We start from the raw sequence: 13,800 nt of genomic DNA, 5'->3' as shown, positions 1-13,800 counted from the left end.
AGGGGGAGGGGGAGGAGGTCTGAGTGTCCAGGACTATTGTCCAAAAAGAGGACACAGAGGGATGCGGGTAGAGGCGTGTGCTTAAAGCAGAGGGGGCCGGGCCGGTGCGCGCGGAGGTGTGTGCTTCGGTCCTCGCCCGGGCATGCAAAAGCGCGGTGGAGGAGGTAGTGGTGGCCAATAGGCGCCTGGCTGGCAGTCCCGGCCCCTCTGCCCGGGAGAGTTGCATAGTCGTGGCCGGGAGAAAGCACTCCTCCCGGGAGCAGGACAGAGGCCCCAGCGGGGTCCGGGGCTCAGTCGGTCCCTGGAACCTGGGGTCCCTCTGAAAGAGGAATAAATAAGAAACAAAGGAGGAGGGTCCAGAAGGGCTTCCTGGGACAAGAGTGGAAGGCTCAGGAGGCCGAGGACCTGCCCCGAAATAGGACCTTCTGATGGCCCCTCCCCTGCCAGCTGAGGATCAGCAGGCTCCGCCCCCCCCCCCCCCCATTTCTCCAGGCCTGGTCCTAAGGAGTTCAGGCCTCTGATAAGGATGGTCTTCTCCCCAGACCCATAGGGGAGGAGCAGCGAGCTACGGCCTTGCTGACCCTGCTCCCCGACTTCCCAGTCCAGCTGGGGAAGCCAGACAGTCCCTGTGTGAAGCCAAGGGATTAAATAGAATAATAAATAGATAAATAAATAAATACACAAATAAATAGCTGAAGAGGCCCTGCCAGATGAGGGGTAGGGTCCATGGGTGAGGTGCAGAGGTGAACCTGTGGTCCTGGGGTAAGGGAAAGTGCTCAGGTAATCTGGGGAAGGCGCAGCTCCCTGCCTGAGGCCTAGGCAGGAACTGTCCTGGGGTAAGAAGGGTCACCTGAGAGGGCAGAGCCCTGGGCTGCCTCCCAAGTCTGTTCCTAGCTGGGAAAACTGAGGAATGGAGATCTACTAGAGGGAAGCTGGAGAGAGCAGGGAGTAGAATGGCTGATGAGATCCAGGAAGATTGAGGAGGGTGGAAGTGTCAGGTAGGACTGTGTGAGTGGCTGGACCTAAGGCCTAAGCATCGAGGGGATCAGGGGTGGACAGGCAGGGGACTCCAGGAGGGGTGAAGATCAGATTCTCGGATGGACACGCGAGCGCGCGCGCGCGCACACACACACACACACACACACACACACACACAGCAGAGAGACCCAAAGGATCGGACCGTGTGGACAGGGAAACTGAGGCAGACAGGAAGTCAAGGGTACATTCGGGTTTAGAATGAGGGCTCCAGTAGAGGAATGGCCAATGACTCTGCTGAGAAATGAGAAGAAAGATCCAGTAAGGAGAACAGCTTAGAGTCGGGGCCGGAGAAACTTCCAGCGCCGGGACCCGAAGAGGTACGGACCTGGTGCCTGAGTTGGAAGCCTTGAAGGCCAGACTTGGGGTCAAGGTCCGAGTGGTGGCCAGAATGGACAATGCGGGTGGGCGCAAAGGGGATCTGGTGCAGGAAGTGAGTGGTGGGCTTGGTGGGGGTCGAAAAGAAAATCCTGGGTCAAGATGGGGTTCACCCTCACCCCGCCGAGGGTGCAGGCAGGGGAGACGCTAGACTGAGGGGTGGGAGAAACCTCTGCGGGCACCCGGCATAGCGGAGACTCAGCTGGCTGGGCCGGCGGGGGGCGGCGGCTCGGCAGCCTTGACGCATGCGGCCTCGCAGTGCTTGTGGAGGTAGGACTTGAGAGCGAAGCTCTTGTCGCACTGGCGGCAGCGGTAATGCTTGAAGGCCGAGTGCGTCTGCATGTGCGCGCGCAGGTTGGAGCGGTCGGCGAAGGCCTTACCGCAGTGCGCGCAGCCGAAGGGCTTCTCGCCGGTGTGCGAGCGCATGTGGCCCTGGAGCAGCCAGGGCCGGGAGAAGGCCTTGCCGCACACGCCGCACTTGTGGCGCAGGTTGTGCGTGAGCACATGCATGGCGAGCGCGGGCATGGACACGTAGGCCTTGCCGCACGTCGGGCACTTGCGCGCCAGCTGGCTGTCCAGGCTACGGTGCGTCTGCTTGTGGCGGCTCAGGTTCGACGACGTGGCGTACGTCTTGCCGCACTCTGCGCATGCGTGCCGATGCCCGGCGCCCGCTGTCGCCCCCGAGCGACCCGCGCGCTCCGCGCCGCCGCCGGCGTCGCCCGCGCCTGCCGCGTCCCCGCTAGCCCCGGCCCGGCGCCTCCGCGAGCGCCCGTCGGAGATGAAGAAGGCGTCCATGGAGTAGCTGTCGGTCACGGCCGCCTCCCCGCGGAAGTAGCGCGCCGACAGGCTGGACTGCGGGCTCTCGGGATCGCTGTACTCTTCCGACGCCGCGGCCGGGTATGCGGGCTCGGCGGGCGCCAGTTCCAGCCCAGGCTTCTGCTCGCCATCGTAGCCGCTGGTGGGCAGGCAGTGCGCCACATAACCTGCAGGTGACAAGTAGGGGAGTGAGGATATGGGAGATGAGGGGTGTTCCCCACCGGCCGCCTTGCACCGATGCTCACCCAGCCGGCCTGCCCACCTGGGCCTTCCTGGGTGAACCTCTGTTGGTGCTGAGGTTGGCTCGGTTCTGCCCACTTGGCCTTCATTGTCACAAGTGTGCACAACAACGCGCTGGAAGTAGCCTTTCACTGAGGCATAGGGGGCAGCAAGCAATCTAAGCTTGCAGAAGCTCTGCAGTCCAAAGATGCTCTCCCCCACCCCCACCCCAAGAATTATTTTGCCTTTTCACCTCTGTAACATGCTCCAATATAAGTCCCTGTTATTTATTTATTTATTTTATTTTAATATTTTGTTAGGAGACCATGTAGTCCCGGCTGACCTGGAACTTACTTTGTAGTTAATTAAGCTGGCATCTAACTCACAGAGATCCTCCTGTCTCTGCCTCCTGAGTGCTGGGACTGAAAGCATTCGATACTACAAAACAGCCTTTGCCTTCATCAAATTTCAGAGGCAGGAGAATCATCTGAGCTCAGGAATTTGAGGCCAGTGTGGGCAATGTAGCGAGATCCTATCTTTAAAAATGTTTGCTTTGGCCGGGCACTGGTGGCGCACACCTTTAATGCCAGCACTTGGGAGGCAGAGGCAGGAGAATCTCTGTGAGTTAGAGGCCAGCCTGGTCTACAGCATGAGTTCCAGGACTGGCTCCATAGATACTGAGAAACCCTGTCTGGATAAACAAAAAAACAAAACAAAAAAATGTTTTGCTTTGAATGGAGCTTGTAAGTAGACACCCAACTTCAGGGTTTTTGACAGAACCCAATATAAAGTGATAAGCATGTAAGTATTAAGCACTTACCGTCTGTCAGCCTGGACTTTATCCTTTACAAAGGCTAATTCAATCATCATAGGAATATAGTTCCCATTACACATGTAAAGAAATCGAGAGTGCACAATAATTGCTATGTAAATGTTAGCATTATAATTACACATCTTTTCTTTCTGCTCGAACAGTGCTTCGATGAAGCTTATTTGTCTGCCTCTCCCACCACACTGCACTGGAGTTCTCTAGGCTTGGGTCTGTGTGACGAGTGAATGTTGCATAAAGGAATCAGAGCCCGACTAGACTCCACCCTTCAAGAGGACTTACCAGTCAAGAGTGTGGCGTGTAATCACTACACCAGGATAGAGAGCCCTTGGTGTGTGTGTGTGTGTGTGTGTGTGAGAGAGAGAGAGAGAGAGAGAGAGAGAGAGAGAGAGAGAGAGAGAGAGAGAGAGAGAGGAGAGAGAGAGGCTCACTCTCCACCTGTTCTACTGGAGTTTGGACCAGAAATCCTGTCTGTCATGTGTTTGAGAGACTGCTGTGCGGGCAGGCTGAGGCTCTCTCAGGGGACTTGGAGGGGCTTCTGGAGAGCAGGGGCCACACCATTTGTCTCTGACTCCCATGGCCTCTTCTGATCTTAGTGTTTTCCCTGGGGACCCTGGGGGCTGGGCTTCTCAGAGAGTTCCTGGCAGACATTGAGCAAACGTATCATCCAGCACTTAATTACCAAGTGTCCCCATTGTCCTTTGAGTCCAGAGAACAATAGAGGTTAGGCCCTTTCCCCTGCTTCCACAGCTGAGGAGCTGAGGAGTGGCATTCCCATTTGCCCCTCTCCATCTGACCTCTGGGACCTGTAACGCCCCTCTGCCCAGGGCTTCACCCATGAAGGAGCAGCTGGAAGAGGGCTTTGTAAGCATGATTCCAGCAAGGTCTGACAGGCTGGGCACTTTGGCCAGCTTCGTTTCTCTTAAAGGGCCTGGCTGACTATCCTCCAGCCTTCTGCCTTTTCTGGCATTTGGGATGATCCCAGGTTGAGATCTGGACAAACCACTTTCCAATACTCCTAGCCTGTGTCTGTATTTCTCTGTCCTGTGTGTGGTCTGCACAGGACCTGCTGTGCACAAGAAATCACTGGGGAGTCAGGGTGGGTGACTCAACAGTAAGGGACTCTGTGGTCAGGAGCAAGGGGACAGTGGTAGAGACTTAATTCAAGAGTAGGGGTGACTACCCTGGAAGCACTCATCTCCCTCCCTCTGCTTTCAGCTTGGAAGGTCAGACCGCCCATGCCAGGAGTCGGTCTGTCACTTTGTCAAGGGCTGCGTTGTTTATTTGGTGGTTACTCCAAGACCCTCTCCTCCTTCAGCTCCCTACGTGGTGCAACTACTGAGCTGCTTGCTGAGCACTTCCTGGGTGCCAGGCTCTTTTCTAAGAGCTCTATTGCCACATCTGAGTCCTCTCAAAAATGTCTTCCTGACAGATAAGGAAACCAAGAGTGGTGGGACCTGCTCATGGGGTGGGACCAAGAGTGGTGGGACCTGCTCATGGGACGGGGCCAAGAGTGGTGGGACCTGCTCATGGGGCGGGGCCAAGAGTGGTGGGACCTGCTCATGGGGCGGGGCCAAGAGTGGTGGGACCTGCTCATGGGGCGGGGCCAAGAGTGGTGGGACCTGCTCATGGAGTGGGACCAAGAGTGGTGGGACCTGCTCATGGAGTGGGACCAAGAGTGGTGGGACCTGCTCATGGAGTGGGACCAAGAGTGGTGGGACCTGCTCATGGGGCGGGACCAAGAGTAGAACCCACCACACCACTCTGCGTGTTCCCTGTACCCTAGGGAACCCCCAGGAACAGGTAGTGGCTGGGCCTCTCTGGTCTACAGGGCCCCATCAGTGGTACCCGGTAAGTGCTTGTGAAGTGAGCGTAATTAGATGTTTACCAGTTAGCCTGGTTTACCATCCTGGCAGCCCAGCTGTCGGCAGTCCTGTCTGCCTGCTCTTGGCACAGGTCTGCACCTCATAGGGCCCCAGCCATGGTAAGGGGAGGGCAGTTTGATGCCAGAACACAGGGACTAGCAGAATGACCTTGGGCTAGTCATCATCTGTCCTCCTGTGCCTTGGGTCCCTGTAAATGAGGTAGGGAGTGGTCATGTAATTTGGTCTGATCATGTGGCCAGCACGGTTCATTACTTACTTGTTATTTGTTTGTTTGTTTTTATTTTCGAGACAGGGTATTACTGTGTAGCTCTGGCTGTCCTAGAACTCATTACATAGACCAGACTGGCCCAGAACTCACAGGGATCCACTTGCCTCTGCCTCCTAAGTGATGGGATTAAAGGTGTGCGCCATTATACCAGGCAGGGACCACCACTTTGTATGCTCTTATTAATGGGTAGTGACGTACTGGTTAAAAGCATAACTTGGGAAGCAGTCTGTCTGCATGAGGCTGTCCTGTTACCAGACCCAACTGTGTAACTGTGGTGATTTGAATGAGATGTCTCCCATAGGCTTAGATTTCTGAATTTTTGGCCCCAGTTGGTGGCACTGTTTGGGCAGGTTTAGGAGGTGTGACTTGGTGAAGTGTGTCTGTGGGGGGCAGGCTTTGAGGTTTCATGCCTTACACCATTTCTAGAATGCTCTCGCTGCTTCATGCCTGCCATTGAAAATGTAAGTGCTCAGCTTCCTACTCCAGCCGCCACACCGCCACTGCGGTCATGGATCTGTATCTCTCTGGAGCCAGGAGCCCAAATAAACTTTGCTAAGTTTCCTCGTTCATAGTGTTTTATCATATCATAGCAACAGAAAAGGAACCAGTACAGTGACCTTGGTCCATCAGATCATACCTCAGTTGTGCCCTCCCCCCCACCTTTGGAACTGAGCCCAGGGCTTTGTGCATGCTAGACTCTGTTACTGAGTTACATTCCTGGCCATAACTCTGTGACCTTGGACAAATTACTTGACTACCTCTGCAACGTCAGTAAAGGACCCTCACTGGATGTTAGGCTCTGTCTGAAGTGTTTTGCATGAGTGACTGCCTTCTGTCCTCACAACAGTGTGGTTGACCAGACACCAAGTCCCAAGGAAGTGAAGTGACGCTAGATTCACTGTCTGGATTTCTGTGATTTGGTTTCCTTGGTGCCCATCTGGGGGCATCTTGCCGCTTCTCTCTGAGCCTCTGTTGCCTCTTTTGGGTTATGTAATTTCCCCGTCGTATTCTGATGAGAAAAGCTAGTGCGTAGTAGGAGCTCAACTCATGTGCTGCCTGTGGTGCCTCTGCTGGTGACTTGCAGCACTGGAGCATTTTATTCTGATAGAGGGGTTCCTCAAACAACCGCTGCTCATTTGCCTAGGGATACATACGGGATTGCCTTCAGGACCAGCTCCATAAGCCGATGTCCAGTGTCTATGAGATTTAGCATAGGAACATCATATGACGACACTTTATTTGGTCATGTCCAGATTGGGTGGGTTTTACTCTGTGACATTCATTATCCAGGGTGCTTAACTTCTGGGTTCAGCATGCATGGGAAGAAGGTTGACTAGGATGCATGGAAGACTCTTCTGTATTATGGTGGAACCAATTCCTTTGTGATGCCCTTTGTCCCTTCTACATCTTACTCCTTCATACTCCCCGTTCTCTTCAGAGGTCTCCCCACTGTGTGACACCGGGCAGAGGGTTCAGGATTAGCCCACCATACCTACACAAGGGAGTTTCTCATAGAAGCGAATGAGATAACACATGTACAGCACTCGGGCCAACACCAGGCACACGGCATCCAGCCTCTCAAGCCCTTGCCATTATTAGTCCTGTATTTTCTGGGGATGTCCAGAGACATAGTGTCTCAGGCTGCCGTGTGACCTTGGGCAAGGCACCTTGCTTCTTTGGCCTGAGCCCTGGAAGATCCTTTGCAACACTGTCCACCAGGCTTTGAACCAACCTTAGCATAGAACCCACTCGGGGCTGGGCTGTAGAAGACTGCAGCTGACCAGCAGAGCAGACACTTGGCTCACTCCCGGCTCCTGTGCATATTCTAGCTGTGTGACCTCAGTTAAATCCTGAGGCTGAAATCCCAGGGACGGGGACCAGAAGAGCCTCTGCCATGATTGTGGGGAGTGCTCAGGTGGTGTGCGTGCCTCCTGAGAATGCCCAAGAGTCTGCACGCTTTAGACTGCAGCATCCATTTCAAAAAATTCTAGTGCCACAGGAGTGATAGGAAGAGAGATTATGAAGATGAAGATGTACATGCTGGGTCCCTGCACACTGCTTTATGCACCTGCTTGACCCTAGGGTCTGAGAGGACTCTTATAGTCCTACTGTGTCTGCTAGCTCTGAAGTCAGCACCAACCAGCCATGGGAACAGCTGTTACAGTATGCCAGAGGCCTGGTGAGGGCAGAGGACTTGGCCAAGGTCACTAGACAGGGAGTCAGGCTTCAGGACCCAGAGCCAGTACTTCCTCCAGAGCACCAGAGAGAGACTGGAGGCCTGTGGGGAAGGGGAGAGAAGCAGCTAGGTGGGGGTGTCTCCCAATAGTGCCATCCAGTTGGCCTGTGTCTCGTAGGGTATTGATGGACTGGGGAGAAGCAGTCGCTCTAGAAAAAGCGGCTCTCTGTTCATTTTTGTAAATGATACTCAACAGTAGTGACTCACACTTACTGAGCATTTACTGTGTGTGAAGCCTGGGCTGAGGCTTGATGACATTAGCTCAAGTCTAAGGTCATACCCTCCCACACCTTTCTGAAGAAGCTGGAGTCTGGAGAGGGGCCTTGATCCTCCCGGGGTCACACGAGCTCTCACCAGAGCCTGCCTGGTTGGCCGCCTTGTCTTCATGGAGCCCAAAGCTCTTCTCCCCGGTGTCTCCCCAGACTGCCAGGGTGCCAAGTATCCTCCAGGGAATTTCTAGCCCCAGTCCCACCCCCCTGTTCTGAGATGGGCAGAAGAGGGGGCTGCTGAGTTCCTGGAGAGGATTCATCCTGCTGCAGTGGGGGCCGCGGGGATGCTGCGTGGGTATATTTAGAGCTATTTCTTGCTGTGCCAGGGCCTCAGGCCTCAAGAATCAGCGCCAGCCAGCTGAGCAGAAAGCCAGGTCTGTCAGCAGCAAAGCAGGATAAAAATAGTTTCTCCTGTCTGCTCGCAGAGCTGGGCAAAGGGGCTGGGTACCTCCCCCTCCCCCTATTATAGCATCTTTGTTAGCTGTTCCCTGGGCACTGGACCAGAATGGCACCCACCTTCTCTAAAGGCCTGGCAGCTGGTACATCTGTACATCTGCCCACAGGGGTGCAGGGGGCAGAGTGAGGGGTCTGGCTGAACACAACCAGGACTGCAGAGCCTGGGGCCGCTGCCCACTGACCCAGGCCCAAGGGGCTTCTAGAGAATTCCAACTCTCCTCCCCCACCCTGACTCCTGAAATTCCCTATGTTCTGGGCTTTCCTGACAGTGACCCAGTTCCTGTGTCTCACAGGGAGGCCCACGGCTCCGTGGGAATCAATAGGAAGGACTTTGCGAGGGGCTATGGTAATGGGAGTAGTGGCTCAGGGTCCGGAGTTACTAGCACTGGCTGCTGAGGCTGCATCCTGCTTCTCTCTGCTTTGCTGGTTCTGGGCTTCCTAAGCACAGGTGCACTGCACACAGCCTACCTTCTCTTCTGCGTTCCTCATTCCTGCCCTTCCCTTTCTCTGCCCCAGAAGAGTACAATCAAAAGATCCCCTTCTAAAGCCCCTTACCCAGAGACTGGCAGCAGACACTCACTCCAGGAGGAAACACCAGGAAAGCAGGCCCAGGGGCCTGGGGCCTCCAGCTTGCCCAACTGCATCTCAGGCTACCTCCCCCCCGAAAGGCCCCCAGGCTATGGGCCCTAGAGCACTTGATATGGATGTATGCCAGGCTCCATCATCTTTAGATCCCAGGCACCCTCCCTGCCTTTTTCCTTCTATAGATTGCAGCAGTTCTCCCAAGCTGTCCTCTCTTTGCAGGATGAGTGTGTGTGCACATGTGTGTGACCCCAGAGACCTTGGCCTGGAGTGCTCTCCTGCCCTCTCTCGGGAATCATGGCCATCTCCCGTCTCCCTTAGGGACCCAGATCTCACATTCTGGGTGGGTCCTACTATTCCACACTCCTACTGAGCCCTGATAGGGAAACTGATTCTTGAGTCCCCAGTCAGAGCTGAACTAGGGCATGCTCAGCTACTGTGTCATGACAGAGAAACTGAGGCTGAGGAAGATAAGCTAAAGCTACCCCAAAAATTCTACCTTAGGCAAGCTTGAGCTGATCTGGAATGACTTTGGACTGGAAATTGGATCTAGACCTTAGTCCTGGACCCAGAATCTGGAGCTGGAGCAGTTTCTAGGCATTGGATGTACTCTGGATACCAGAACTGGTCCTATAAGCTTAGGTACTTTACACTTTGGACCTAGAGTCTGGGTCTACTCCTCAACCTGAAGTTGTTGGATATAAACATCGGACCTGGACATGTACATGTCTTTAATCTGGACCTCAGCTCTAGACCAAGATCAATATGCCAAAGGCCACATGGTTACAAACACATGGGCCTGCTGTGTGTTCTTGGGCACCCACCCAGCCTTCTCTGGGTTCCCTCAGCTGAGGGATTTGGACAGTCCCCTGCATCCCCAGATGGACTTTTTGAGGTGTGGGAAAGATAGTTCTATTTAACTGGGTTCCCAGGCCCAGCTCTGGAGCGACTACTCGGCGCCATCAGAGGCAGTGAAAGGAAGTGGAAGCCGGTGTAATGTGGTCAGCTAGATAAGCCCATGGGTAGGCTAGGAGCGCTCTTCAGCCTGCTGGGGGAGACTTAATGTAGCTGCAGAGGGCAGACAACTGTGTTATTGGATCGGCATTGATCCCTGTCTGCCAGGAGGGTGCACTCTGAAAGGGTGTGGGTAGTACAGGGCTAGGGTAGAGAGGGAGGGGCCCTGGCTCCCAGCTAGAGGTCAGAGGCATGTGTGAGGGGAGATGTCCTTGGCAGGGGTCCATAGAGACCACTGATATGCAGACAGTAAGCAGCTGCCTTGTCCAAATTGCAGAGTCCTAGCCCAGAGCAATGGGCTCTGGGACTAGGAGGATGGGCTTGGGAGAGTTGGAGGGCTAGGTTTTGTGGGGAGGAAGGAGAATAAGAGTTGGCACTTCCGAGAGATAAATCTATGCTCAGAGACACCCTGGGAACAGAGAGAAGAGAAGGCTCCATGGAGGTCGCCAAGGGGAAGAAGGCTTGTTGAAAGCTGGGGGACTTAGGACTTTGTCTCTTTTCTTCTAGGAGCTTTGGAAGACTCTCTCCTGAGTTCTTCCAACTTGGAGGGGGCGTCTCTTCTCTATTTGAGGTTCTGTATGTCTGGAGTCAGTCTAGAACCATGTACACAAGATGTTTACCTTTAGAGGCTAAAAAGAGACTAGAAAAGGGTGGGGGAGGGAGCATTGCATGCCAGTGATGTGTGTGGGGGGTGTTCTTCAGGAATTCTCTAAAATTCTTAGGCACTCCCAGAGCTGGGGGTTCACCTCACTTGGGGTTCGCTGCCTTTATGAGAAAGCCAATTTCTCTGGTTTCTGCATCCACAGTCCCCTCCCTCCATGACCCCCACCTCCAGCCTCATCCTAACCCTGAAGCCCAAGCTGCAGAAATGGCTTGTAAGAGGATCTTTCTAATAACTGGAACTCCTTCCAGCCCCAGGCCCTCCCTTCTTCTTCCTCCTTCTCCCTCCATCCCTCCCTGTTTCTTCTCTTCTCCCCCCCTCCTTTCTTTCCCCTTGTTTACACAGCACACTTACACACGCTGGGAGAGAGGGGGGAAATCGTCAGCTCAGCAATTTTTCACACTTCTCTCAAATGCTCAGCAAGGTTATTTCCGGCAGAGCGGAGAGACAACGGGCCACCAGGAGCCAGCAGGCTCTCTGAGGACCCTCAGAACACTTACCCACTCAGGGAGCCCTCATTGCCCGGTCTGGCCACACCCCATTGAGGGAGGAGGCCCTTGCAAACAAGACAGAGCAGACCCTATATTTTCTAGTTGAAAGGCTACGCGGGCCATCCCGATTTCCACACTAACCATTCATAGCAGACAGGGCAAGACGCCTTTTCCACGAGTCAGCTGGCACAGACCTAATCTGGGAAAACTTCCCCTCTCAGACATAGTGGGTGAAGAGAGAGCCCCAAGGAAACCATGACAGCAGATCCCAGCACCCCCTTAGATCCAGTGTCTCTGACATCAGTTAACCTTCCACGGAAACCGAGCTTGTCAAAGTTGGAAGTTATTACATGACATCTAAGCTCTTGCTTGCACTGCTGGGGAGGCTGAGGACCAAAGAAGGGAAGGCACTTGCCCAAGGTCATCACAGAGTCCCAAGCCAGGTGCGTAGCTACAGCAGTTCCAGGCTTTCCCAGAGGGCAAGGAGTTGATGATCTATCTCTTTAGGAAAGAGACAAAGGCAGGGGCAGTTCTAGGCTGCTGTACTGGTGGGACCTCTGTAAAGACACCTCCATCTCCATGGGTATTCCCCAGCGTTTATGTGGGGGTCTATCCAAAGCCTGTTTGGACAAAATTCAAGGCAAGGCATTTCTTGCCTCCCTCCTGAGCAACAGCCTGCAGTTTGGCTGAGAAATTCTCTGGGTTTCCTCAGTTGGCCCAGGGACAGGATCAAGGGTGCCTCAGGAGAGTTTTATGTCAGTCTCCTAAGGGATCCAATGGACCCCAAAAGCTCAGAGACTTCACTTCCTTCACACCAGCTCCCCGCACATGTTCCCCAGTCTTGGCACAACTCCAGGTCCGCCCTCTGTCCTGCCAGCCCTCAGCCCAGACACCTCCTGGGCTTCTGCCTTCCACCCCAAGGTCCTGGAGGTTAAGAAAAGGGGACAGCGGAGTGGGAGATGAGGGCAAAGGAGTGGAGGGGTCTGTGGGTAGCTGAGTGGAGCCAGGAGCTGAGGGGCTCTAAGAAGCACCCTGCTGGCTGCCTAACTTCTGTGACCTTGATGAGGTCACAGAGTGCTTTGCTCAGCACCTTCTCTCACCTGGCTCGGCAGAGTGCTGGCAAGTGGCTAAGCGCTTGGAAGTCTCTTAGGAGTTACCCCCAACCTCCTGCGTTTCTGCTTGCCATTTCCGTTCCCAGTTCAGACTCATTCTTAGTACCTTGCTCTTGTTCTGCCAGCCCTGTGATGTCAGAGGTCTCACCGACCAAAGCGACTCCTCCTTCCCAGACACCTGTCCTGGTGGGGCTGTTGAGTGCTATCATGATCCCTCCCCTTGGTGAGAAACAGTTTCACAGAAGCACCCTTCTCTTGACATCTGAATGTCACCCCCTTTGGGGCTTGAATGACCTCTCTTGTCCCCCAAACCCTTCTCCCTTATAAGAACTTGCTCCAAGAAGAGATGAGGAGTGGGGGTGGGGCAGGACATAGAGGGTTTCAGAGGAGCAGCAGGTTTAGTTGTTAGGGGTGAGAAGCCGGAGAGGACGAGTGCAGTCCAATGGACCAGAAGGCGCACTGGGGGAACCCTTTCCAATAATCTCATCTTTTGAGTCCCTAGGACAGGCCCAGCCTTTGGCAGGCATGTGGCAGAGGGTAACAAAAGAGTTGGAGAGAGGAGGGCTGGAGAGCACTTGTCTGGCATTGCCAGGGGGAGTATGGTTGAAGGGAGGCGGGGTGCGCCCACTTTCCCCAAAGAGCCAATCTCCTCTCCACAGGAATTGGCAGTCCTGGTCCCTTACCTTCCCATCAGGGATCACACAGCCAGCCAGTCTTCCTCCTTCAACAGTGAGAGGTTACTCCAAGCCGCCTTCACTAGCTTTTTAGGGTGTCCTCTCTCTGTCACCCCCTCACTCCAGCCATATTCTAGGGTCACAACTTTCAAAGTCCCGGCTGGCGCGTGGCTGTGGGATTAGTCGACCCTGCCACTTTCCTTTGTACGACCTAGCACCAGCCCCGCCCGGCAGGCCCTCAGGAAGTCCCGGGGGCGCACTCGGCCAGGAACGTCTCCTCTGGGGTTCCCTTCTGTGACCCAAGTTGGGGAGCCCTCGCTCCCCTCCCCTAGAGCCCACTCACCGTTGTCCCCCGGAGGCCCGCGGGCGCCGGGCAGCACGTAGGCAGTCTCCAGGGGGTGGTAGGTGGGGGCTGGCACCCCGCTGCACTGGAAGCCATCCGCTTTGATCTTCTTCACCAGGAACGAACGCGGCATGGTGCCGCCGGGCGGGGGGCTCGCGGGGCACTGGCGGCCCGGTGGGGGAGGCAGCCGGCCGGCGCGATTGGCTGTCGGCGCGGGCTTCAGCACTGGACAGCTCCCAGCGGGCGGGCCGCCGCGGAGCCGGCTGGGTGGCGACGGCCGCGGCTCCGGCTCGGGTGCCGCTCGGGCGCGGCAGCGGCGGCGGCGGCGGCGGCGGCGGCGGCGCGCACACTGGCGGTCGCTGGAGCTGTGCTCAGCACTCCGGCTGTCGGCTTTATATGGGACGCAGGCTGGAGGAGATCAGGTGGTCCCCCAGCAATGGAACTGTTCAGCGCTCTAATCCATCAAATGTCCCCCAGGACAATCGCTCCGCACACGTTCCCCTGAACCGGCGGAGGGGGCAGGCCAGGCGC

General features: G+C 55.3%; 1 protein-coding gene across 1 annotated transcript; it reads right to left on the bottom strand.

Annotated features, from left to right (window-relative positions):
• Positions 1 to 1,611: 1,611 nt before the first annotated feature.
• Positions 1,612 to 13,402, bottom strand: Scrt2 (scratch family transcriptional repressor 2). The gene is made up of 2 exons (XM_038332200.1): positions 13,270 to 13,402; positions 1,612 to 2,396 (listed from the first exon to the last, which is right to left on the bottom strand). Exons 1-2 carry the CDS (start codon positions 13,400 to 13,402, stop codon positions 1,612 to 1,614), a joined length of 918 nt encoding a protein of 305 aa, XP_038188128.1.
• Between the last annotated feature and the right edge of the window lie 398 nt (positions 13,403 to 13,800).

This window comes from Arvicola amphibius, chromosome 5 (assembly GCF_903992535.2).
Source record: "Arvicola amphibius chromosome 5, mArvAmp1.2, whole genome shotgun sequence".
NCBI lineage: Eukaryota > Metazoa > Chordata > Mammalia > Rodentia > Cricetidae > Arvicola > Arvicola amphibius.
The sequence above is the reverse complement of the archived record's forward strand: the minus strand, read 5'-3'. Positions and strand labels throughout refer to the sequence as shown.

Bases quoted from the DNA above. Each gene is read 5' to 3' on its own strand.
- Scrt2 (XM_038332200.1), bottom strand. From the start codon at position 13,402: ATGCCGCGTTCGTTCCTGGTGAAGAAGATCAAAGCGGATGGCTTCCAG. The intron at 2,397-13,269 runs GTGAGTGGGCTC...TGTCACCTGCAG, and splicing joins CGGGCCTCCGGGGGACAACG to GTTATGTGGCGCACTGCCTG.